Here is a 27,897-nt window from a genome sequence, read left to right on the forward strand (position 1 = left end):
ACAATTCTGACATTTAGCCTTGGGCTTCATTGTAATTACATAGACTAATTTACATAGATAGATTAACAAGAAGCTAAATGTAGAATCACCTAAATTAATTAATTCAGCTCACTGGCCTGCACTAACTTAGCAAGTTTCTCCCTTGGTTCTAATATAATGCAGGCAATCACAGCTTAAAAGTTGATTGTATTTCAAAAGTTTGTTTGCAAGCCAGTTGTTTGAAACAGAACATATTTTCCTCATAGTTGCTCTATACTTTCTGCAGCTGTCTTTAAATCCCCAGGGTCCCATTCCTTCTGTATAACTGGTCTTTGGTATTAGTAGAAAGCAAGTCAATTAAATATATTCATACTAGTGTAGGGTGTGTGGTGATTTTATCAATTCTCACAGAAGAATTTTCATTTTTAAAAGCAATTGTAATTCAAATTAATTTCTAATGGTTTTACTTGAAGGTGGTATAACAAAGCAATCAAGAGAGAACCACCTCATCTTTCCATCACCAAACTCACCAGGCTACCACGTAGTTCACCATGCCTGACATTTCTGTGAAAGAATTAACCATCCCTGTCTACGATGGGTTCCTGCAATCATCTCTTCACATTAGTTTCTCTGTTACTACTATTTCTTTGCTTTATAATCACCTGTCTTAAGAAAAAGAAAGAAATCTCTCCCATGACCCTAAGTCCCCTTCTACCTACTTCCAATCACTCTGCTCTCCTTTGCAGCAAAACAAATTCCAGAGTTGCCTATTTTGTCTGTGCACCTTCTCATTTACAGTCTCCCTTAAACTCATTTCAGTCAAGCCTTGGTTCCCACCATGCCACTAGAAAGACTCGTTGTCAAGGTCACCACTGGCCTCCATCTCACCCACCCATACAGCCATCCAGTGCTCAGTTCTCCCATCTCACCTAACTTGATCTCTCAGCAACATTTGACAGTCTCCTTCCTGAAACATTTTCTTCCCTAGGCTTTTTTCATTTGTTATTGGCCCTCCTTCTTTGTTTCCTTTACTGGCTTCCATTTTTCTGCCGGGCCTCCACATGTTGGAGAGCTTTAGCACTCTCAGAGCTCTTCATCTACACACTCGTTGGCGATTTTATCCAGTCTGATGCTTTTGAATATCACCTGTGTCCTGATGACTCCTTTCTGTGTATTTTCAATTCTGACCCTGCCCCTGAACATCACACGCTTATCCAGCTACCTACTGGACAGCTCCACTTGGATGTCTAATAATATCTTAATGTATCCAAAATAGAACATGAGGTTTTTTCCTCACCAAAGTTCCTCTTCCCCAAGACTTCTCCATCTTAGTAAACAGCACCACCGTTCATGCATTTGCTCAGCCCAAAAATCTAAGAGTCATCCTTGTTGCTTCTCTTGCCTTCACCCACAACATACAGCATCCGGTCCTGACAGCTCTAACTCCAAAATACTTCTCACCATCTCTACGCATGTTACCCTCCTCCTTACCTCCTTGCCTGTCTTGATTGGACTACAGCAGCAACTTGCTCACTAATGTCCCTGTGTCCCCTCTTGCTTCCCTATAATACATTCTCCACACAGCAGCTACACTGCTCTTTTAAAACACAAATCTAATTCCATCAATTTATTAAAATATTGTCATGATTTCCCATTGAAATTTGAATAAAGCCAAGTTCCTTACTCTGACCTGAAAGCCCTGCACAATCACATCTCTGCCTCCCTTTCCAACCTCATCCACCAATGTCTTTTTTGTGAACTGCACATCAGCCCCACACTTGCCATTTCTGTTGCTGGAATTCCCATCTCAGTGCCTTTGCATTTTCTCTTCCCTCTGCCTGGAATGATCATTCTCCACCTCTTTGCCAGACTGCCTCTTTCTCACTATCCAGGCCTCTCCTCTTAAGTCCACTCCTCAGAGAGACTTCTGCTGATGGCTGAAAGTAGTCCCCTTATCCCTCCTCCTCATCACTCTCTATCCCATTACCATGTTTCATTTTGTGTATGGCACTTACCACTATATGACATTATCTTTTTTATTTCCTTATTTACTGAGTGCATAGACTGTAAGCTCAGCAAAGGCAGGACTTGGCCTCTTTTGGTTACTGACATTTCCCTAGAGCCAAAAACAAGAGCTTGGCACATAGTAGGCACACAATAAATATTTACTGAATGAATGACTGAATCAAAAATAAAGGGGGAAATTTGGAGTGATGCATGGTTAGGCAGTCCAGTCATTCCTAAAAATGTGCTTCCAGATTCTACTTTTTACAGATTCTACTCCTGTTTTTCATGGATTCTCCTATTTTTCTTCCCTTCTACATGCATACACATAACACCAGGTGCTTTGGCAGAAGGACCAGGTCTAAGTCAAAGATAACTATTTATATAAAAATAGGATGTTTGTAATTGGGAGTCTACTTCTACATACTGAGATTTGTTTAGGTTAAAACTAAGCAAAGACTTTTCTCAGTTAAACAATGATACAGGGGCTAGCCCCATGGTGTAGTGGTTAAGTTTGATGTGCTCTGCTTCAGTGTCCTGGGCTTCACAGGTTCAGAACCCCGGCATGGACCTATACCACTCATCAGCCATGCTGTGGTGATGACCCACATACAAAAAAATAGAGGAAGATTTGCACAGATGTTAGCTCAGGGTGAATCTTCCTCAGCAAAAAAAGAAAGAAAGAAAGAAGAAAAAGAATGATACAAACTCAGAATCATGCTAATCACTATCTTGCCTGCAAGTGACATCAGATAGGATGTTTCTTGAAAGGGACCTCTCAAGACTGCCAACTATTCTGTTTCATATGATAATCACTGTAACACCAAACCTTGATTGAATCCTTATTCAGTATGAAGGATTTTTTGTACATTATCTGCTTAATCCTTTCAACTACCCTATGAAATATTATGATTCCCATTTTATAGATGGGGAAAATTAAGTAAGACTCAAGGAGGTTACCTACCTTGCCCAAAGTCACTTAACCAGCAAGTAGGAGAGCACAGATTCAAGTTCATGATTCAAGATGTCAGAAGCTTTGCTTAGTGGACAATTTTTTCTATTATTATCATTATAATCATTATTTTACGAATTCTGTAGACAAAGTTTCATAGACTCTTTCTGTAAAATTATTTTTTTTTAAATTCTTGTGTAGTTTTCCAAACATTTGAATATCCAGAGCTGGGCTGATTCTTGACATAAATGGAACAAATAACGTGCTTAATGTTATTTTATGACCCTAAAATATAGGAGAATTAAAAGGCCCCAGTACAAAAATTCCTCCTCCTACTGGCCTAGGTACTTCCTGAATTTCTTTTCATGAAATTCATTAAAAAGGGTCATTTCTGGAGACATAAACATTTTAGCTGTCATAGCATATGGAAGACTATTAACATCAGAACCATGATTAATGAACAGTATCACATTGGTATTTCCCCGTTCCCTGAAGGAAGGGAGAAACAGGGATCTATCTGAGCTAGGGCCACTAGTATCACTTGTTATTTGAGTTTCATTCAACCAGACTACAGACAAAGTAGGGATGCTCATACTTTTATAGTATAGACAAAGGAGAGAGTTTCTGCAAAATATGGATACAGGGTTGTACAAAATGTGAATAGATGAGATTTGCCTTCAACACCAAAGTCTCCAGCCTTCTTAGAGACCCAATGTGGCCCCCAGCTACCATGAATGTGTCACAAGTGTCTCTTTGGCACACTAAATTATACCTGGCCTAGAAGACCATGTGCTTTCTGGAGTCTAGGGTGACTAGACAGTTTTCTATCTAATCAACTAACTGAATGGAAGAGGTTTACAAAGAAAACTCCTTCCAACTAGAAACCTCCTTAAGTAAAAAGAATGTGCCATTCTCTAAATCAGTGGTTTTGCAACTCACCAATCAAGGAGCTTGTTAAAAATGCAGATACCTGGAGCTCATCTCACACATCTAACTTCTCACAGACCAAATTCTAAATGGAAGGCCTTCTTGGTAAATTTCCATTTTAAGAGTGACCTAACAAAGACATTAGCCTCTGTACATTTATGCCTAATGCTTAAACTGACTTTTAATGGTGGAGATTTTAGGCAGGTAGATATTTTGGCACATCTCAAATCAGAGGAAGAAGGTATTTTCTCAGTTGTTCTGGGAAGCTTGTGGGTCCAGGATCCTTGTGGGTCAAGGATCCAGGTCTCCTCACTTGTAATCCAATTATCTTCCCATCTCACCTGCTGACTCTTGAATCAGTCTGAGGGTTAAGTCTGATTTTTTCCTTCCATTAAAAAAAAAAAAAACAACTCTAATGTGTTACCTTAGCTCAATAACCACTTCTGATATTTATAGCTGAGTATTAAGTATTTTGAATGGTATTTTCACATTAAACAATTTCTGTATTAGTACTTAGAATGCCTTAACATCAGAGAACTAGTGGCTACAATAAATTTAGCATGAGGCTTGCCAGTAAACTGGTTGTTTTTATATTTTACACTGTATTTAACCTTTGACAACACGATTCATGATCTGAGGTCTAGGTCACTGAAGAGATTGCATCAACATCCACCCATTGGTAGGTTCCACCTCCAGAGAGATTCACAAGGAGACCAGACATGTTTATCTTGCTGTGATCCAGCACAGCAAACAAGCAACTGGGTTCTGTGATGTCCTTTTACTGCCTAGTGTTTAAATATTGCCAGTGAAGCTTGTCCAGTCTTAGGTGAATTATACCTTTTGTTCTGCTACTGAGATGCATTATTTTTCATTCCAGTAAAATGTTTTCCTGTCTAAAATGAAAAATCAAATGAGAGAAAAATACTTAGCCATGGCCACGTGATATGCCACATTTCTGTGAATATTCTGTATGCTTCCAAACATCATTTGCATACTTACCATTTTATAATTAACATGTTTTGAAACAGATCATAATCTATAGCAAACTTAAAAGATCAAAGCTCTTCTTCTAGTCCTGCTAAAGTGTATTTTAGTCAAATTTTGTTTTGAGGACCTTAACAAGGGACAATCTCTGTGCTTTTCTCTCTTTACATCATGTAGCACTTCAGAGAGATAACCAATCATCTGGCATCAATTATTTGTTCTAACTACATTATATGCAAAAAAAGAAAAAAAAATTCATATCAACTGTGTAAATTCAGATCTCACTACTGGAGACTCATTCTTCCTCTTATCAGTTGAATTCTCTGTCAAATCTCTAAGCAAGTGAGCCTTATATCAAGGTGGCTAAGAACATTTATATTCACTAGTTAGGGCCTTTGATCTATGTCCCTAATTGGAAAAGAAATTTTTAAGATTACCTGAGCTCCAAAGGTTATTTTTGTGTACAGAGCAAAGGATAATCACTGTGTGGTAGAAAATTGCAAAAGAGATATCATTGTTAGGCATTCAGCGTTAGACGTGCTGTCTAAGCCAAAAGATTATATTCCTGTGCCTGGTTTTTCCTTTAATTTTAGAGCTCCATTGTTTGAAAATGTACCTGACTAGATTCAAATGCTTTATCTTTTGATAGAGTTTTTACTGCAATTGCATACGGAGCTATGGCCATTGGAGAAACATTTGTTTTGGCACCTGAATATTCGAGAGCCAAATCTGGGGCTGCACATCTGTTTGCTTTGTTGGAAAAGAAACCAACTATAGACAGCTATAGTCAAGAAGGGAAAGAAACAGTAAGCACAACTATGATTTTAAATGTCCATTTATTATTAATTGTCCGTATGCATGGTCTCTAAAGAGAGACTTAAATGAAGTCATTATTTGATAACTTTGCAAAAGATAGTGCTATAAAGAATTAAAAGCTTGGATAAAATAATTGTAATGGCTACCAAGGGAGATAGGGGGTCTTGTCTTAATGAAATTTTCACCTCTACTACTAAAATATACGTATTTTATTTTAAAAAACATATGCTTCTAGTTTATTTATTTGCCTGATGCCATGAGAATGTTCTTGAACAAAAGATTGATTTATATATTTAATTTTATTTGGATGACAAAAGTTTTAATCTTGGGTGAAGATTTGCATTAGGGTTTATTCGGTTTTTTTCTCTGATAATATATGCAAAGTAAACAGTGCCCTGCTGCTTCAGATGCCATTTTTCATTGGAAATATATCGGCAAACAGAACAGGAAAAAGAAGGAACTATATTTATTAAATTCATGTACATATTTAGCCACAAACTCTAAAGGACTATGAATATTAAAAGGAAAATAATACGGAGATTATATAATTTCAAAACAAGCCTCTCAATTGTAGTCTTGTACATTAAATATATATTCAATTTTAAGACCTTTCTAGACATTTTCAATTTAAAAGTAAAAATAGCCATTAGGTATACTTAAAAGAAATTTTGCGTTTCAAATTATTTTGCTCTAGAATTTTAAAAGATGTATATGTAGACAGCTTAAAACACTATCACTAGAACTGCATAATTATTAAAAAGAATGCCAGTTGTTAGTGACAAAAATAAAAAGATCTTGAAACTCTCAAAATAGAATGCTCAAAGATATGGTCAAAATAAGATTTCATACTTTTTCTTTAGAAAGTAAAGGGTATAGGAAACTTTTTTAGTCTTGCAATTTACATGTATAATAATATTGCTACTCATTTCTTTCTAAACGTTACGGTAGTAGGATTGAGAGTCTCACTGATAAATGTCCTCATAGAACTATATACACGACATAGACTATGAAAATGTTTCTTATAAAGACTATAAAATTAACTTATTTAATTTTCATTTTATTTAATATACAAATACTTCTAAATATCACTCCCTATGCTTTTAAAAGTTAAAGTCTGGTAAAACAAAATTGGCAAATATTGATAATCATTGAAGCTGGGAGATAGGCATGTGGCAACCTATTACATTATTCTCTCTACTTTTATAGATGTTTGAAATCTTCCATAATAAAATGTTTAAAATAGTTAAGAATAAATTTTAAAATGTGTTCAAGTCCAGAAGTCTAAAACATCTCTCTATGCCTTTCCCAAAGGTACCAGAGCATACAGAGAAATAATTGCACTCTCCATTATTCTGCAGTATTCTGGGTTTTTTCTTTTAACCTTTTTTGCACAAATAATATTCATATGCTGTAGGGGGCAAAACAGAAAGTTTGAATAAACTGAAAATAAGCTACTACTACGCTTAACGTTTTGGTGTATATCCTTCCAGATATTTTTTTCTAATTCTAGAACTCTTAACCACATGTTAACATTTCATTCCTTTGACAACAGAATAATATTATTGTCAGACATTTTTTGGTGCTCCTCCCCTCCACCTACCCTTGCCTCCTACCTGTATGCTGGGCTGAGAATATGCTGAGCGTGACTGTTAATCCTGACTAAATTAATTAAAATGCAATTGATTGAGGGCAAACATGAAGTTCAAAATAACCTAAAATCTTATGAACCAAATATATGAAGGGAAGTTAATCATCATTTAGTGATAGTTCTGGGAAGTCTTTTATAAACATCCCTGGTGTATGTTAAGTATTTGTTTATAAGTTGTCAACCACTTAAGAGATTGAAGCATAGAGAGAAAAATAAACTTTTAGGCAAGTGTCACTGCCAAATAATGATCAACTGAAAACAAAGATAATTCTGAATTCAAAATGTAATGTTTATTAACTCTAAGACATGGTCCAACTTACAAAAATAACATTTATGCATACAGTTTATGAGGACCCCAGCTATTCTTAATTTAGTAATAAAGGTCTGTAAAGCACAAATTAAATTTTTAAAAAATGATGTATTTATTCAGAGGAGCTAGTCAAACAGCTAAACTGCAGATTGGATTGTGTGTAGGTAGTGAGGCTGAAGGAAACCAGTGCTTTTTAGGAACTTGGTGAAGTCCAGTAGTAAAGACCAGAAGAATTACTGATATAAAAATCAAAACAAAAGTGACAGAAACCAATGTGCAGTTAGCAGCTCTACAGAAAAGAATACAATGGTTTAAAATTAAAGTGGTTGTGGAAACACACAGATTTCAGAAAGCACTCAGCCAGTGTGTTATAATGTGTTACAACCTTTCTAAGTCATCCTTCTAAACAATGCCAACTGTCTTTTACAGGACACATGTGAAGGGAATATAGAATTTCGAGAAGTCTCCTTCTTCTATCCGTGTCGCCCAGATGTTCTCATCCTTCGTGGCTTATCCCTGATTATTGAAAAAGGGAAGACAGTAGCATTTGTTGGGAGCAGTGGCTGTGGGAAAAGCACTTCTGTCCAACTTCTGCAGAGATTTTATGACCCCGTGAAAGGACAAGTGGTAAGACTGAATTTACATACAACTTATTTGGGTGTTGGTGGTGCTCTCCTTAAACATTCCCTTGAACTTAAGCTTCCTCACTGGTTTGGGTAGGGCAAACAGTGCAGTAGTTATCCAAAAAAATCTCTATCCCTTAACTTAGAGGACAAGCAAACCAATAACAGAAATGAGGGACAGGGCTTTTTTGATGGATAGGACTTAGAGGCTAACTACAAAGACCCAAAGATTCTTCAACCATTATGGCAGCAGAAATTTTGATCTTATAAGCCATGGAATTCTTTTAGAATACAGGTATTGGAGTATGGGTCTAATATCTACATCTGGGCTTTTTCTTTATTCTCTTCTGATTTAAGACAGAGATAATAGTTTTCTCTGCCTCCCTGGTTCAGGAATCCTGCTGTTCCTGCTGGCCATCCCCACTCCCCCAACTCTCAAAACCTTATGCATGATTAGAGATTATTTGAATCAGCTCTGTTAAGTCCTGCATTCCGGTCTCAAAAAAATGCAGTCTCTCCCTCCTTTGAACTCCAAGGACAGTTTTTCTCACCTAGCACTTTTCTTACCCTACCTTATATTCAGGTTTTCAATTATCCTCTCCCCGCAACCAATACTACGTCACACATACAAACATAACTTCCTGTTCTGCCTCCTCCTCCCCACAAAAAACCATAAGCTCCTAAAAGTCAGACTGTCATATTAGTCCTCATTCTCCTGCAGTTCAGTCTTTTCCCCATCACAGATTCTCAATGACTATTTGCACAACGGAATGGTCCAAAATGGCTGCGTTGTTACCAGTAAGAACAATGAGTTAACAATGAGTACCGAAATTAGGTAGCACTCATCTATTTGCTCATAGCATAGTACACTCCCTCTTTTAACTCTCCAATGGTTTCCCACTGCAGTTAGAATAAGCCAGAATCCATATCATCAATCAAGGTCCTTCAGGATCTTCCTCTCTCTCCAGACTCCTCTCCTGTCACTCCCTATGTCATTGTGCACCGTGTGTCAGTCTCACTGGCTTCTTTATGTTCTTTAAACACATTTATGGGCCTTTGTTCTTGCTATTCCCCTGCATAGAATGTTCTTACTCTTACTTCTTTGCTGGCTCCTTCTCATCATTCATATCTCAATCTAAATGTTACTTCCTTAGGTAGGGCTTCTTAGATAAGTCTATAGAAAATGATGCATCCACCCACCCACTTCCCACATCCTCAGTCACTCTTTATCCCACCATCCTGTCTTCAGGACACTTTCTTCTTCTGAGTTTGAGTTGTTAGTGTGTTTATTGCCTTCCTCTCTCCACTAAAATTTAAGCTGCAGGAGAGTTTTGTCTTGTTTACCGCTATTTCCCCAGTGCCTGAAAAGTCCCATCACATAGTAGATATGCTCATCAAATGTAGTTGAGTGTTGCTATTTGTTCATATGAATAAACATGGCTATGTACAAAATAACATATTTCTACATGTGAACTACTGTATCAGTCTACGTCTACTCTCTCACTGGGCTTTAATAAAGTGGGATCCTGTTACAGTGGAAGTTGTTCATTTTCCATCTGACTTCAGTACAGAGCACCAGACTTTAGACTTTGGGCAGGTCTCTAGAATATGTGGTCATTCCTAGAAATGTCAAGTAAGTTTAGGAGTCGGCATGTTAGTCAGTTATGTGCAGTCTGCTTCTATACAGCATATGATTTATGAGCCTTCCTTGGGTAACATTATACCATGAAATAGCTTGAATTCCTAATCTTGTTTTGATTTGTGTATGTTTGAATACAGTGAACTGTAACATGATACTGTTGTTGGATCTTCACATACCATTCTCCATTATGCTTTTGGCAGCTTTTTGATGGTGTGGATGCAAAGGAATTGAACATACAATGGCTCCGTTCCCAAATAGCAATTGTTTCTCAAGAGCCTGTGCTCTTCAACTGTAGCATTGCCGAGAACATTGCCTATGGTGATAACAGCCGTGTTGTGCCATTAGATGAGATAAAAGAAGTAGCAAATGCAGCAAATATCCATTCTTTTATTGAGGGTCTCCCTGAGGTAAGAAAATATCTGAAATCTTGAACTACAAAGCTGCCAAGTAAGCCCAAGTAATTTACTGGGCCTAAGGGTTGATTATACAGTTTATTTATTGCCAGCATCTAATGTAGTTAGATGTAAAAAGCAAAGTTTGAGAATTTTGTGTGACTGTTTTTTCCAAGACCAAACTGTATTAACATTCACTGATTTAATTTTCATTTTTCGATTCTTCACCTTCTATCCATTTACACTCTACTCATGTCTACACCACCATCATTCCCCTCTGGACAACTCCAGCAGCCTCTTAATTTGTCTTCCTGCTTTCACTCTTGCCCTTTTATAATTCTTCTTCTTCACAGCAACTAGAGAGAAAGGATCTCTTTCTTTTCAAAGGTAAAAACATAAATTAGACCAGATCCCTCCCTGCTAAAACTTCCTAATGGCATCCCTTTGCACTTAGAATAAAGTCCAAACACCTTATGTGGCTGGTAAGGCCTTCTGTAATCTGGCCCTGCTTGCCTCTCTAGCTCACTCCTCACCATATGCTCACTCTTCTCTAGCCATGCTGGCCTTTTTTCTGATTCCTGAACATGCCAAGTTCTTCCCTACCTCAGGACATTTACACTTGCTGTTTCTTCAGCTGGGACCTCGCTTCCTTTGGCTCTTTGAAGAGCCAGCTCCTTAACTTTCAACCTCCTTAAAATATCACCTTTGCAAAGGCCTTCCCTGGCCACCTTAGAGTCCCAACCATGCCTGTCACCTATCACATAGTCTTCAGGACATTTATCACGGTATGAAATTATCCTGAGTGCTTATTGACCTGTTAGTGTCTCCTCTCCCCACTAGAGCGTTAGGTCTGTGCCTGCCATTTTTGTCACCTCTCTGTATTGACTGTGACAGCTCATGCGAAATCTCAGAAAAGTTAAAAACCTTGGCTAACCGTAGAGAAGTCTTTGGCATAGCAAGCATTGAAACAAATCTGGAATTAGCGCTCAGAGATGGGTAATCATAACTTACAGTGCTTGCAACACCTGAGTGTTTATATATACCTACATACACTCTCACACAAAGTAAAATTAAAATATAGATACTCTTAATTAGAAACAAATTTCTTTTTTTAAGAATCGCCCTGAGCTAACATCTATTGCCAATCTTATTTTATTTTTCCCTTCTTCTCCCCAGAGCCCCCCAGTACCTAGTTGTATATTCTAGTTGTAGGTCCTTCTAGTTGTGCTGTATGGGACACCCCCTCAGCATGGCTTGATGAGCAATGCTAGTTCTGTGCCCAGGATCTGAACCAGCAAAACCTTGGGCCGCTGAAGCAGAGTGTGAACTTAACCACTTGGCCATGGGGCTGGCCCTAGAAACAAATTTTATAATGTCATTTTATATCTCACTTTAAAAGGAAATGCCAAAATTTAATAATCATTATATCAAACAACTATTCTAATACCCTCTTCTTTGGGGGAGGATAATGGTCACCTACTCTCTTTTATACTACTAGATCTTCCCTCACCATCCCCTCCATACTAAACAAGGCCTACAACCAGGAGCAGACCATTAATACAATTTCCCTCACTCCAGTAAGGTTCTGCATTACTAACTATAATGGAAGGATTAACATATTTTTTATAAATATTGTGACCCTGTAAGTGTCTTTCAATGGTAATTCCCTTTTTTAACCAAGGCATTCACCACACTGTTGATTCATGGTCAGATTATTATCCACTTAACTCTGATAGTTTTTTTTCTTAAATTTACATATGGTAAAATGCTATCCATTTTATATTTGTACAATTTGACCTTTATTCTTAAATTGTTTATCTTTCATTCTTTTTATTGTACTATTTCTCAAATTTACCCAAAACTACATACTGTAGAGATTCAGTGTGCTAACTTTTTACTGTAAACTTTGAGAACCAAGATATTATTTCCTAAAAGAAAGAATAGCTTGTTTCTCAGTGTTTTCGAATTTGACTTTAGTTTATCTTCATATCACTGTTACCTCCCAAAATATGTAGAACCACAAAGAAATCTGGTGCCAAAATATCATTTTGGAATAGGACATTGGAACTACTAATCTAGCAGCAATGTAAATGACCATTTGGAGTAAGGAAGAGACCGGAGGTTTAGGAGATCACTCAGGGGCTATTTCTAGGCTTAAGTTATAGAGGCATGAATTACAAATTATAAAGTGAAATAAAGCAAAGAAAACGATTTAAAAGATTGCAAAAGTGGAATTGCCAGGACTTGGCTCAAGATTGTCTCTGGAAAGTGAGCAAGAAAGTGTATGATACACTTGGCAGCCTGCTGTAATAAAGACACACAGAGCATGTGATGAGAGTACAAAGGAAGGAATGGCAAAGTCTCCAGGTGCTCAGAGAAAACCAAATGGAGGATGTTGCTTTGAGCTGGGTTTTGAAGAATGAGTAGGAGTTCACCAGGCAGAGAAGGGACAGATCCATTCTTAGAAGACAACGTAAGCTCACACAGAAACATATACGTGTAAAAAGTTTTTAGGTGTTTGGGGGGAAATAAATTTAAAATCCTGAACATAAAGCATAAAGTGGGGAATTGAGAAGAAGAGGCCAAAATATAAGCAGGGACTAAATGTGAAGGTTCTGATATACCAGGCTAAGAAGTTTGAACTCTGTCTTACTGGAAATAGGAAACCACTAGATGTTTTTGGGCAGAGGAATGACATGATCAAATTTTTTTTTTTTTTTTTTTTTAAAGATTTTATTTTTTCCTTTTTCTCCCCAAAGCCCCCCCCGGTACATAGTTGTGTATTCTTCGTTGTGGGTTCTTCTAGTTGTGGCATGTGGGACGCTGCCTCAGCGTGGTCTGATGAGCAGTGCCATGTCCGCGCCCAGGATTCGAACTAACGAAACACTGGGCCACCTGCAGCAGAGCGCACGAACTTAACCACTCGGCCACGGGGCCAGCCCCGACATGATCAAATTTTTAAAGGAAAAAACTTGCTACTGAAGCTCAGCCTTTTATTTGCTCATTCAGGAGGTTCTGTGGCCTCTGTTGCAATAGCCAACTGGCATTAGAGGGGCAAGTCCTGGTGCTTTACAACAGTCTGGATGAGAGAAATGCAGGTCTACATTTCCTTTTCCCCACTTCCAATTTCCAAAAGCTCTTAAACTCCATGCCCTCCCCTCCCACACACACACAGAAATTTTGTATGTTTAGTGCAAATTTGTTTCATGGCCAATATGATGTGAGGCTATATGAAATCTTCATTAATCCTACTTAGAATAAATAATCAAATATTTCTTCACAAATGTTCACATATTTGATTACCAGTTGCATCCCAAGACCTTTCTGGTGGTGTTAAATAATATATAATATGTTGTATATTAAATATATATAATATATAGTATATATAATTTATAGTATATTTTCTTCTAAAGTAAAAAAAAAATGGGGGAGGGATTCTTGAACAGCTATAGCCCTAAGGATTTCAGGTAAGGGATTATGGACCTGTCTGATAGCTCAAACTGTGAGAGTGAATAGCAAGGAGTCAATCTGGAGTGGCCTAAGGGTAATGCGTCTATGGTATATGCCATGAAGATGACCTGAAGGCATTTAGAAATATGGGCCTGGAGCATGGGAGAGGAGCCGAAGCAACACCATCTTGGTCTTAAGGATCCTCTGAGAAACACACCAGGTATGGATGCCCCCTAGTCCCTACAATATCATACAGTGGCAGCTCTCAGTCAAACCACATCATGGCTCCTTGAGTAGGACTTCGACCACCCTTGAAACTCCTCGCCAAGGCCCATGGGACTTTCCAGAATGCAGTTGGTTTAGGATTAGACTCTCCAATGTTTCTTCCAGGACCCAACTAGCTTTTAGCTTCAGATTCATATTGAGGAACTGTTGCCCCTTGAGTGTCACAAAAAACAGGTGATTTCCAGGCACTCACCAGCCCAGTGTTTGCCAGACAACTGACTTAAATTTTCCGTTTAAACAGGAAAGGATGGAACTCCATGATCCTTCATTAAAAAGTAAAAACCTTCACTTTAAGTATCTGAAAATCTTTTTGGGTTGCTATTAAGACAATGTGTATATTCACGTTTATAATCTATTCTGCTTAATGATGGGCAAAAACATCTGAATTTAATTTTCATCCAATTCGCTCTTGAGACATCTTCCTGCAATCCAGAGAAAGCCAAGAAATGCAAGGTGATTTATAAGTTAGAATTGCATCTTCTTCAGCTTCACAAGAAGAATCCATGTACAATTTAAGCTAGACTGGGAGAAAGAGCTACAAGCCCATTATCATTCCCACCCAATCCTCTCTCAAGTTTTGGTTTAAGATTGGATTCTCTAATTTGGATGGGAACTTTGCAGTGTGTGGAAATGAATGACATAGTTCTTTGATTATCCTGCCCTGTGATTCTAAATTTAATAAAGTGCATCTTAGGAGGAAGAGGCCCAGCCAGCTTTCAGTCCCAGATAAAATCACAGGGGAGATAGCTAAAGTCTGTTTTCTTTGTCAAGCATTCACTTTAGAAAAGATACTTTTACTGGGCATTAGTAATTCAGACCCCCGTTGTTTGATATAAAGCAAGCAACTGTGCATTTTAAATTGAAAAATAAACTTTGAGATGAAGTAGGCACATTTATCACAAGGTTATGTCACAGGCTCTCTCAACGCCCTCTGTCGAATGGTACCTCCTGAAGGCAGTCAGATATGGAGGGAAAGGCAATTCATTCAAGTTTCTCCAGGGCACTACGACAAAATGAACAGCATATTAATCATATGCTGCATCTTGTCTGTGATGCTCATACAGGATAGGATTCACTTTTAGAAGGTTATACACTTGGAGTTGCCTTCCCAGTGGAGTTGATCCATCCACACATTCTTATCTGGGTGCCAGTGGCATGTATTTGTTAGACAACTGGTGACAGCTAATAGAAAGTAATGTGAAACCTTGGAGGGAAGCAAAGTCAATGGGACAATTTAGAAAACAAGTGGGAGCCTGCTTGCACCAACTGAACTGACTAATTGTGATTTAGCAGACTACGAGGGCTTCAGGATATGTGAGAAATTTCCTTTACCGTTCTATTGAGGAAAACACTGGAGAAGGGGTCATTATTAAGTAGGAGAGCTGTGAAAACATTGTGAAGTGCTAAATATCACTGTTATGGCCTGAAAAGATGGAGAGACTGTCTCAAGATGCTGGCCTGACTTATTGCCAGGAAGACACCTGCACCGTTGAGAATGGCTCCTAGCATTTGGAGAGATGTGCCCATAGAAGCTTATAGAGAGGTAAAGTGAAGGAACCCAATGATCTCCTTGTGTTTAGATATTTTAAGTCATTTTGACCTGAAAATAGAAGGTAATGTAACTTAATGGAAAAATATTTGTGTTTACTGGGAACATTTTTCTTGCCAATAATTTTTTTTCTTATGCTTTAATTTGAACAATTCTCTTGTAGAAGCACAAAGGCAAAGGTCTGCTGTTTGTGATCAGATTAGATATGTAAATGAGATGGTAGTGTTTACTGCTGGTTTAGCATTTATTTGTAACAAAGCCCAAGAATAGATTTTAGCACTCATTAGGACACAAATTTTCAAGAATAACAAAATTTGAAATATTTAGATGGTTCTCGCCCACAGTTCCCATGCTAATTCAAATAACCAAGGCTTGCTTTCTTAATTGCATGTTCCTGTAATAGAAATACAACACACAAGTTGGACTGAAAGGAACACAGCTTTCTGGCGGCCAGAAACAAAGACTGGCTATTGCAAGGGCTCTTCTCCGAAAACCAAAAATTTTATTGTTGGACGAGGCCACTTCAGCCCTTGATAATGAGAGTGAAAAGGTAACATCCTCTTCTTTCATCTCAAAATATATCAAATACGAGAGTGGAGTATGGTGGAAGAAATCAAGGTCACTTTGAGAAAAGAAAGGCCTGGAGAGAATTGTAGTCTAGGGTCACCAGTTCTAATTAAGGTTTTGGCCTTTAAAAACCACCGGTTAGAGGCTGGTGGGGAGGTGGGAGAGAGCAGGGACACAGGGCACCTCACGTTCTAGAAAGGTTTTCTCACATGAATTGGCCTTATTATCAAAAGGGGCCCAATTCTTGAAATGTTTCTTCACTGAAAGAAAAAATCCAAGAAAAATAACTTTCCTATTTTATTAGTATTCTAATGATGCCAAATAAATTAGTAAGGCAATCTACATGCATAAAAGAGTGAACTACACTGTAATGTCAGAGCCTGCTAGTTACTCTACCTTCTACAGACTGTTAGCTTGATTTGAAAAGAAAACAAGGAAACAGACAGACGTCTGACAATAGACCTACACTGCAAGCTTCTTCAGATGTTTAATTTTGCTATGTCCTTGTCCCCTAGTAGTTTCTTGCACATAGTAGGCACTTACTTGTTAAATGAACATTGGTTGAATGAATGATAATCTTTAGTATTTATCAAGTGTTCATTATATGTTATTATCTCAATCCTCACAGCAACTTGATGAATTAGCTTATTTTATCATCATGCTAATTTTACAGATTAGCACACCAAGGCTTAGAAAAGTCAAGTAACTTCCCAAAATTCTAATAGAAGGTGTCTATCCTAAGAACCCATGTGGTAACCATTACATGATTGTTATTTGTAGATGATTATCATTCTTTTTTTTTTAAAGATTGGCACCTGAGCTAACATCTGTTGCCAATCGGTTTTTTTCTTCTTCCTCTTCTTCTCCCCAAAGCTCCCCAGTACATAATTGTATATTCTAGTTGTAGGTCCTTCTGGTTGTGCTGTGTGGGACGCCGCCTCGGCATGTCCTGACGAGTGGTGCCATGTCAGCGCCCAGGATTGGAACCAGTGAAACCCTGGGCCACCGAGGCGGAGCACACAAATTTACCCACTCGGCCACCGGCCGGCCCTTGATTATCATTCTTGATTTCCAAGGAGACTGTGTGTTATAAAAGAAAAAAACATGACTTTTGGAATCAGACATATCTGGGCTGTAATCCTGGATTCATCAGTTACTAGCAGTGTGTGACCTTGGTCATGTGACCTGGACTTTTTGAATCTTGGTTTACTCATCAAAAAAATTAAAATACCTCCCAACTTACAGGGTTTTTTCAGGGATTTAAATGAGATAGCCATCACTGGAACATTTTATATATTCAACAAATATTGTTTTTCACCCTCCACTCTCATTTCCTCTATATAGCATTATAACTTCATTGTAGCTGAGATGCTGTTTTAGCTAGGACAGTTTTACAGCTAAATTCTGCCCCCAAAAATAGTAATAATACAATGAGAGGAAATAGAGCAAGTAAATGAGACAATTCTACTTAGGTGTGGAAATGCTACTTTCTGGCTTTGAGTTTGAAACCAGTTACATACAAACAACCATGTCATTTTTATTCATTGTCACAAAAGCTTTTCCAATTAAAAGTCTTAATTAATATGTCTATAATTACTTTTTCTAGATTTCTGTTGAATATGGTGAATATTTCACAAAGTAGGGCAGTTTCCTTGGGGATAAGCAAATACACACAGAATGTTATTAGATTACTTTAATCAATTTGACTTGGGTAAGTTTATTAGCATCTAACCCAAGCTGGAGATCACAGGTCCTCCTCTCTTCTAGGTGGTTCAGCACGCCCTTGATAATGCTCGTAAGGGGAGGACGTGCCTGGTGGTCACTCACAGACTCTCCACAATACAAAACGCAGATTTGATAGTGGTTCTGCACAATGGAAAGATAAAAGAACAGGGAACTCATCAAGAGCTCCTGAGAAATCAAGATGTATATTTTAAATTAGTAAATGCACAGTCAGTGCAATGACGCTGTTGATGTAAAGGAAGAGTACTTGGTAATTATTTGGCATGTTTTGATCTTTTATTGCATTAATCAATACCTAGAATCCTGCTATTAAAGTACACACATGTTCTGTTTACACACCATCGTCCTTTCAGATTTTTAAGAGGAAATAAAAATTTGCTAAACTCATGTAAGTGAGATAATGCCTGTATCCCTCACTTTATAAAAACGTTCTAGCACATTTGCTTGTAAAGCAGTTGTCTGCAAAGTGAATTCTGTTTTGAACTTCTCCCATAAAATTGAGAATTTATTCCCGGAGGGAAAATTACCCAGTTAACTAAGTTGAAAGATTTTAGCAGAGAGTAAGATGTAGTTGAGCTTGTGGCATTGCAGGGAGAACGATTTTAATTTGGAACTTCCAGCATTTTGTTGCACATATTAGAGTACTTTGAGCTAGTCCTTTTCTCCAGACGATAGGAATTTCTTTCATAATATCTCTCTCAATGTTTCTTTCAATGAATATCCCCGGTTTTCCAAAATTCCATTATATCCCTTTGTTGGGGGATAGAGAGTATTGCAATGTAAAATTTCTGGCAGAATTAGGTCGTTATCTTCCACTTCACCAGTAAGTGAAATACCTCCCATGATCCATCCTGAAGACCCCATTACTCCAAGCTTTGGGTTTGGCAGAATAAATCACAGGCTTTCTTGTGTATGAACGCTTCTTTACTTAAAATAAGAGCTACTTTTATTATGGGCAAAAAGTTCCTTTATTATTATTCAATCAAGTAATTTGTTTAAATTTTATATGTACTTTTTTAATGTAATATATATATGAGTTAAAAGTTGTGTGTAAATAACAATATTGGTAAACTGTTATGTTTTCATTTACTTAAATATGTGATTTCATCTAGTGATTTTATCTCTATTCTTAATTGTATTTTTTTCCATTTGCAGTGACACTTACAGCCAGCCTCTCTAAAGTACACTCTGCCAGTAATCCGAAATCTTGAGAAAAAAATTAAAGCCATTTGTATATTATACCACTTTTTTTTAAATGCAAAATAAAGATAGGTTTGGGGGAGTTGAGAATCAGATGTATTGTTTAGAAGCATTGGCGCTGAAAGCCTTGTGGCCCCTTTGCTCTAGAGCTCTTGATGGTTTCTCTTTCCAGAGGTGAATGGACAGGAGGAAGAGGAAGCATGGTATGAATGCGCTTAAAGCCTCAGAGCAGGAGAACCTCAGGTTCCCATCCTGTAACCACCACCCTGGATTCACAGACACCTGCAATACCTACTTCCCTGGGAACAGACCAACAGCAATCCCGTGGTCTTGCCTACAGATGTCAGTAAAACACTTTCCTTTCTAATTAAGAGCCCTTCCTAATTTTTATTCACATTTTATTTCAAAAGATTCTAAAGGATGCTGCATAGGCAGCATTCTCTTAAATAAAGTCACTGCCCTCATTGCAACAAGCAACCATGCTGAGAATTGGGGTCTAAAACAGTTCACAAGGATCTGTGGAGTTATCAATTGATGAAGGCAGAAAGTAAGTAGAGTCCAGCTGCTTTTAGAGACTGCCACAATTTAAATTTAAAATTGCTTCATGTTCTTATAATGGTTTTAAATTATATCATTTTAATTAAATCACTAGTTTTAATGGAATCAAAGCAACTTCTCCCCAAAATTATTCTAATCAGCTATGGAATTACTTACTTTGATGAGTTCAGGATTTTAGGAATACTTGTAATAATTTTTTCAAAATGAACAATCATGTACACACATCCTTATCAGTTTTATGTCTGACTTCTTAATTCCTATACTTTTCTTAAAGCAGGGTATTCTATAACTGAAAAAGAAGTTAAATAAGGAATTGAGTTTTTATCCTAAAGAAAAAGAAAGATGATGCTGGCCCAGTGGCATAGTGGTTAAGTTTGGTGCGCTCTGCTTTGGTGGCCCAGGTTTGCAGGTTCGAATCCTGGGTGCACACCTACACTGCTCATCAAGCCATGCTGTGGTGGCAACCCACATACAAAATAGAGGACGCTGGGCACAGATGTTAGCTCAGGGCCACTCTTCCTCAAGCAAAAAGAGGAAGATTGGCAACAGGTATTAGCACAGGGCCAATCTTCCTCACCAAAAAAGAAAGAAAGAAAGAAAGAAAGAAAGAAATGAAAAGGTACTTTAGCAGATTGAAATGTAGTTTTTAAATTTTAAATCAGTCATTAAAGCTCTTATAAATTAATTATTAAATAATAATATGTTTAGGTTTATAGGTCACAACTTGATATTTACTTATGGACTTTAAGTAATGAATGCCACATTATTCAGGGCACCAAATCAGTAAATTTAAGATGCATTGTCTTCACACAGTACCTTGATAGTGCTTTGCATATGACCTAGTGTATGAAAATATTTCCTTTTTGTGTCCACCTGTATATTCATTGTTTTAGTTATGAGCTCTTATTCCAAGAGAGTTTGTGAAGTGGAATCATGGGTTAATTGGAAAGCTCACTCATAAAAACTAGTCAAGGCAGGAAACTGGGAAAATTGGAAGCAGAAGAATGAGGATAGAAGGTTTGGGAGAACAGTAACTTTCAAGCCTTTATTTATTCCCCTCCATTAGTAATAATTACCAGAAATTAAAAAGCTCATTTGAAAGCTGCAATTATAAAAAAATATATGGATCACTAAATGTCTCTACATAGTACCTCAAGTAATACAACTTGCTTCCTTTTAGCAAAACCACACTGATAAAGCCTGCATTACTTTTCTGTTGCTGCTGTAACAAATTACCACAAATTTAGTGGATTAAAACAACACAAATTTATTATCTTATAGTTCTGAGGTAAAAAAATCTAAAAACCAATAATCCATCTTTGTAGGCTCTAGAGACGAATCCATTCCTTGTTCTTTTCCAGCTTCTAGAAGCTGCCCCTGTTCCTTGGCCTGCATCCCTCTCATCTCTGCTTCCTTCCTCACATCTGTCTCTCTCTGCCTTTCACCTTCCTCTCTTCCTCTTATGAGGACCATTGTGATTTTATTGGGCCCACATAGATAATCCAGGATTATCTTACCTTCTCAAGATTCTTAATCACACCTACAAAGTCCCTTTTGACATGGAAGGTAGCATATTCACAGGTTCCAGGAATAAGGACAAGGACATGTTTGGGCGGCCATTACTCAGCCTACTACAAAGCCTATCTATTTCAACTTTTATTCCATGGAGAAGACAAGACAATTTTTCACAGATTTACACTGAGGAAAAGGTCAAAGAGAACCCTGAAAACATACAGTCCAACATCTTTATATGTTGATGAAAGAGCAAAAAGTCACATATCTTGCCTCCAAGCCCTGTGCTTTTTCCACTGCTACCTATCCTCATTGCTAGGGCAGGATTTGGAATGCGTTTGTCTTTTTCTCTTCACTTTTGCTACTGGATTCTGCTATTGCTGCTAATTCCTTTTATCCTGAGACTAGATTTATTAAATAGAAGTTTATACTAAGTTCTACTTTCTTAACATTACTCTCTTTCCACTAAATACGTGCTAACAGGTAAAAATGGTATCTTTAATACTGTGAATATATGAGTTTTTCACACACCTCTGACCCAATACACTTTTGAGTTTTCCTAAAACCATTTTAAACTACTGCTTCTAACGAGAGCTCACATTTTTTGTGAAATTTTTCACATAGGCATGGGATAAGCACTTTATGTACATTATCTCTTTAGTCCTCACACCAGCTCTTTAAGGACATTTATCTTTATCTCTTTTTAAAGAGAAGAAAACTGAAGCTTAAGGAAATTAAGTAACTTGCTGTGGCTTGGACTCTGAACTCTTAGGTCTAACTCCAGAGCCTACAGTCTCAATCATAGCACCAAGGACTTCTGTCCACAGTTTGTTCAGGAAAATGGCTAATGATTTGAGAGTGCACTCATTGCTAACTATATCTGGTCAACGTGAGGCTCAAGCCCAAGTTTTGGCAGCAGTTACATGGTCTAATAAAATTAACCAGCCACACCCTAAAAATGCTCTCTACATCTGCACTACTAGAACAAGACTGAATTCAGCCAAAGGTATGACATCTGTTTTTCCTTTAATATTTACTTACATTTATAAGTGTTATGGATTGGGATACTTTTCACATTAACAAAATTGCAGAAATATGAGAATTCCAAGCTGAAAAAATTTCTGAAAGAGGCACACTTCTTAGACAGAAGTATAATATCTGTGATTTTAATGTCTATGGAAATACGCTGAAAAGGATCACTAATGTAATTGAGTTTGTTGGGCTTGTTTTCTTAATGATTTATACTTAATTATCAAGGATTTATACTTAATTATCAAGGTTCAGTTTAATCTGACTAAAATGTTTCTCATTTTAAACTGTTTCAGGATATGCTTAATTAGTTTACTGAGATTTCAAAAAGGCAAAAGTTTAGACAATTAGGTGTGAAAAACTATAAATGAATGTAATCACTTAGACTGAAGGAAATAATGGTGTAGTACACCAACCTGTGTTTTCGTAGATGTAAATGACGGAATACTATTCTTTATAAGCCAAATAAAATTTGCCATTGAATGGAGATATTTTGTTTGATCATCAACTTTACTATCACAGTAATATAATACATGGCTAAAATACTTTCTGCCCAGTTGAAAGTCAAGAAGAGATTCTAGGAATAGGGTTGAAGTTGTTAAATTACCAGAACATTCTGGAAAATCGTGAAGCAAAAAAGAAAGAGAAAGAAGGAACTAGAGAAAGAATAAAAAAACTATTTGAAAACACTCAAACAATAAAGAATGTAATGTACTCTAGCAATCAGCTTAGGTTTGGAAGGAAAACATATTCCACCATCAAATCCTCAGAAAATCTAAGAAAAGAGGTGCAAATTTAAATTCAAATTCCTAGTCCCGTGGCCTCAATTTAGGCAGAATTATACCTTTGCCCTACATTCATTTCATAAATTCCTTTAGTCTCCAGTTTGCTAGAGCTAAGTCCCCTGAGAAGAGGGGTTAATGAGCAACATATTAGACAAAAAGAAGAGACCTGGCTCTCACAGGATGGTATGTACAGGACACCAAAGGAAAGTAGGAGCAAGAGGGGGTCATCGAAAATAAGAGCAAGGTCAACAGGGCTCCCCAGCATGGAGAAAGGAGAAAACCTCCAAAGTAATAAAGAGAAGATAGAAGTCTTTCATTATAAAATGGAGTGTTCCTGGCGTTTGTAGTAGCAATAATAATATCAATAATATAAAATAAGCTAAAACTACTAAAAATAAGTTCACATTCATTGAGCACTTATCTATCAGGCACTGTGATTGAGGCTTATAAGCATTAACTAATCTACAAAAGATACATTCTATTATTATTCAAATTTTACCAAGTGGGAAGACTGAAGCACACAATAGTTAAGGAAGCTTCTTGAGGTCAAACACTAAGGAAGTGTTAGAATGAGTATTCAACCCAGAAAATCCGACTCTGTAGCCCACACTCAGCTAAGTCATTGTCCCTCTGAGGTGGACCTGGAAATGGTAAGGTAGTTTTGAGTTGTTCATGTAGAAAACAACTTGCTGTTTGCCTCCTCATTACAGTACAAAAATACAAAGCTTCCTGGTTCCTCTTTGGTTAACATTCTGGTGTGAAACTGGATTTTTTCTGCCCATCTACAGTCTGAAAAAATTCTGGTACACGACACAATTATAACTTGGAAGGGTTAGAAATACGGCTGCTTCGGCAATAGCACATTTTCACCACAATTCTTCAGTCTTCCCTACCTTCGGATACACACACTCACAGGGAAAGATTAGACGCTGGTATCTACATACATTGTCTCCCATTGTTGAATCATTCCTGCTATCTTTATTTTCAGGGTGTTTATCATAACTCTTTTGTTCCATTTGCAGCCCACTTGCCGATGCATCATTCCTCTGTTTGGTTAAGATAGAAAGATCTTAATAGCTGTATCATGCAAAAACCAAAACAGATTTACAATGTTGTAACCGATAAAAGGTAGTAACAAATGCATTGAGTAAAGTGTTAGCTAAGGTGGAGTCATCAAAAGTGGTTCAGGTTTGCTTAACAATACTAAGGCTCCTATTCATACAAATGGCTCTCCAAATATTATAAAATAAATACTGCCTCAAGTAATGAAATTATTTTAAAATTGGGGTGTTTAACGATAGACTATAAAATTCTACACATTTCTATATTGGCAGAAGGCCTTATGACATTAATGTAGACAAAATTAAAACATTTGGGATAAATTATATCACAAACCTAGCCTATAGGGAACAAGCAAGAGAAGTACAAACATCACAAAATTTTGACCACACACTTCTGAAATGTGTGGGACAACCTTGTGGTTTTTTCTGTTATGTATTTCAAGTTGGTCTTGCAGTAAAAATTGGAATCTTCACAGAAACTCCACAATCTGTCAGACAAGAGTTAACCCATCTTCTTTTCTCCATGTTAATTTTTATCAAGGTAGATTATAAGGCCAAAGACAAAAGACACTATCTTTAATTTACTCAAGTAAAATTCTTCTAAAACATGTAACATTTTAGTGGAGCATACACACCAAGGACTCAATAGCACACCTTCAGCTCTAAATCTAGGGTCCATTTAGAGGCATCAGAGCAGTGCTGAGATGAGCATATTTTTAAGATAAGAGCCATAGGCTGCATCAGAATCTTAAGGGGGTTTGTTAACCAAAAAACAGGTTGAGAAGGATTGTTCCACACAAAATAAAAAACCATCTCCAAAACCAGTTATTTACATACAGAATTCATGGATAAAAGTTGTAAACTGAGCATGGATAGAACAATTAATGAAGTCCTATAGGACTTTTAATTTTAGTTTTAATCTATTTTCTCTGTTGCAGTGTAGTTTTAAAAAGCCATAGGTTCTTGTCTCCATTTTTTTGGTCTTTTTCCAGTTTCAGTGTGTTCAGAATTTCCTGTATATAGTTAAAAAAAGAAAGAGCTGTTACTTTTCTAAGAGTCTATTTACCACCATCAGTGAGCTCTCTTAGTTTGTTATACAAAATAGGATATCTAAGTTTACTTAATAATCAAGTAATTTTATTTAGAGGACAAACTAAATTAATCTCTGTCCCCTTGTAACAACTTTAGATAAAAACAGATTGGGCTTAAACCTGGGTAAATACATATACACTCATAGAGCAAGGTTTAAGTTATTTTAACAAATTTTGAGCATTTTAAAATTATAACACTATAATGCCTACATATTGTTAAATTTTTAATAGTTGATTTTAGAGTCATAAGGGCAGGATGAAGGGGTGATTTTTATTTTTTTCAAGTGATAATTTTTTCCTTCAAGAAAGAACGCAAGAAGTATTTTACTTTTGTTTTACAATTATAAGTAAGTTTCTCAAATTATTACTGTGATTCATGATCATGACCAAGGCTTATTTTTAACCCAAAGTACTGAACCCACGGTGGCCATTCAGTATTTGTTGATTTGATTCTTTAAATTTTTGAACAAAAGCAATTTATCATTTAAAATATCACTGTAAGATAAACTGTTGTCTCTACTACAAGCTGAGGTTATGTTAGAGATATGATGTGTGTCCAATCTACTCACCATCCTCTTCCCTTCCTTCCTCCCAACAACTCAAGAGTTTAAGACTCTTTAGGTTGTATTTAAGTATTTCTTTCAAGTGCTAATAAGTATGTCACCTAGGTATTACAAAACTTCAAGCTTGCTAAAGAATAACTTTTTAAATTACCTAAATTATGTAAGAAACTTTAAAAACGTCTAATTCATTAGTGATTAAGTAGACTGACTTTAGTCTTGCACACTATTTCTCTAATGGCCATAATATATCAAAATTTTAAAACAGATCTTTTTATCCAGTTATAACAGCTGATTCAAATCAGACTCATTCTCTGTGGTGGCAATGAATGAATGAACTCTCTTTAAAAGTCAATTTTGTGGCTTCATACAACGAGCGGCCAAAACATCTAGCTAATTCAGTTAATAAAGTAAACTATAAAAATCTTAAATTTTTTTTTTTTTTGGTATCCTATCGACTCATTGACTGAATCTTTTTTTACTTGTCAACCAGTTACAACTAACATATTCAATTGAATCTATATTTTAGTACCATGTGACAGTGCAAAACAGTGTCCAATGTTAGTTGGGAAACACTGGTTGTTTTCCCAAAATTCTTTTGTAAAATGAAAGCATAAGTAAGGTTCCATTCTGCCCGGTTACCGTAATTAATCTAGTACTAATAAGAAGAAATCGATTTTCAGGTCCTAGTTTAAGGGAGCGGTATGGTACAAAGACTTGAAGGGAGTTTCTGCTTCCAGAGTCAGCACTTTCTTCCTCAGAATGTTCTCCATTGGCCCAGATCATCTGCTTCATTTTGCGATCAAGTGGAATCAAGTGCAATCTGGACTCTCATTCAGAAAACGGTATAACCATGGAAGGACAATTCACAAAAGAGGAAATAAATATGGCAAACATATGGAAAAAAAGTTTAAGAATCTGAACTTTGCAACTTAAAGCAATAATGAGATTCATTTCTTCCTTATTAAATGAACAAAGATTGAGAATTCAGTGCACTTAAGGCTGGTTCTCTCAACTGCTGTTTTGTAGAACATAAACTGCTACATACTACCGGGACAGTAATCTGATAATCTCTATCTAGAGCCTTTAAAGTGTTCTTATCCCTCAAGAATTCCTTTCTCTTCTAGTATCCTAAGGAAATAACCAGAAATTAGAACAAAAAGTCATCTGTGAGGATGTTCAATCATTTGGAAACAACTAAATGCCCAGTATTAGGGAAATAGGTAAAATTTTTATATATGAGTTCCATACACCAGTTTATAACAATTTAAAATTATGTTTGTAGAGAATTTTTAATAGTAAGGGAAATTTGTTTTAATATTAATGGGAGAAAAAAGGCAGGTTACACTCTTGTACGTCTATGTAAGAAAAAAATCACATAGAAAAAAGATTGTAAGACATAATTGTATCTCAGAATTAGAGTTAAAGTAATTTGTTTCCTCTGCTTCTTCACAATTTCTTGTCCTTTCTAGAATATCTTCAGTGAACATATAATTGTCTCTGAAAAATCAAGTTTAAAACTTCTATTGAAATGGAAAGTCTTGGGGAAAGAAAAAGAGTAGGGCAGTTTGTAGGAACCTGTTTACAATTTAATTTTCCAAGGAGTGCTACCACTAAGTCAGACTCCAAAATAAATTTTCCAAACTTCCCACTCACCAGTTTCTTCTGAACCCCTACAGTAATAGCTGAATTGCCTGATGAAAGCAGACTCTATGGGGTAGCTACCTTTTAAACTGGGTCCTTGGTAAATTCCCTGTTTATGATAAAAGATTGCCGGTATTGTTCTTAATGATTTATCTGATTGGCATACATGGCCTGTTAATATTGTTTTTATTTACTGTTTGAGCTGTGTGAAGGCAAGATGGATAAACCTTGGGTGCCAGGTTCATTCTCTCCCTTACCCCTTATTAGCGTATATTGTGTATAAGCTACACAGAATTTAACTCATTATTTCTGGGGATAATCACAAACAGTAATTACGAAGAGAGAGGAAATTGTTAGAAAAATTAAATTAATAGCATAAATGAACCACAAGAAAGAAAACTGTTACAGTAAGACAATGGATTGCTTGTTGAGAAAATGTCATGAATAAATAGTGGATAGTACTTCTATTTCTTATAGCAGTACTTCCACAGAATGAAAAACAAACTCTTCTGGGGTAGAGAACTTTAACTTCTGATTATTTAATTATAATTTCAGAAATACCTACCAAGTAAATTTTATATGCATT

The 27,897-nt window shown here is 36.7% G+C and overlaps 1 protein-coding gene across 1 annotated transcript in view; it reads left to right on the forward strand.

Moving 5' to 3' along the window:
* ABCB5 (ATP binding cassette subfamily B member 5) overlaps positions 1-18,093 on the forward strand; it is a 112,020-nt gene extending 93,927 nt beyond the window's left edge. The window contains exons 23-27 of the mRNA XM_046670406.1: positions 5,496-5,652; positions 8,050-8,247; positions 10,086-10,292; positions 15,965-16,111; positions 17,896-18,093. Of these exons, the coding sequence (XP_046526362.1) occupies positions 5,496-5,652; positions 8,050-8,247; positions 10,086-10,292; positions 15,965-16,111; positions 17,896-18,093 (907 nt within the window). The remainder of the gene's footprint in view (positions 1-5,495; positions 5,653-8,049; positions 8,248-10,085; positions 10,293-15,964; positions 16,112-17,895) is intronic.
* Positions 18,094-27,897: the final 9,804 nt, after the last annotated feature.

Source organism: Equus quagga, chromosome 8, assembly GCF_021613505.1.
Source record: "Equus quagga isolate Etosha38 chromosome 8, UCLA_HA_Equagga_1.0, whole genome shotgun sequence".
NCBI classification, from domain to species: Eukaryota; Metazoa; Chordata; class Mammalia; order Perissodactyla; family Equidae; genus Equus; species Equus quagga.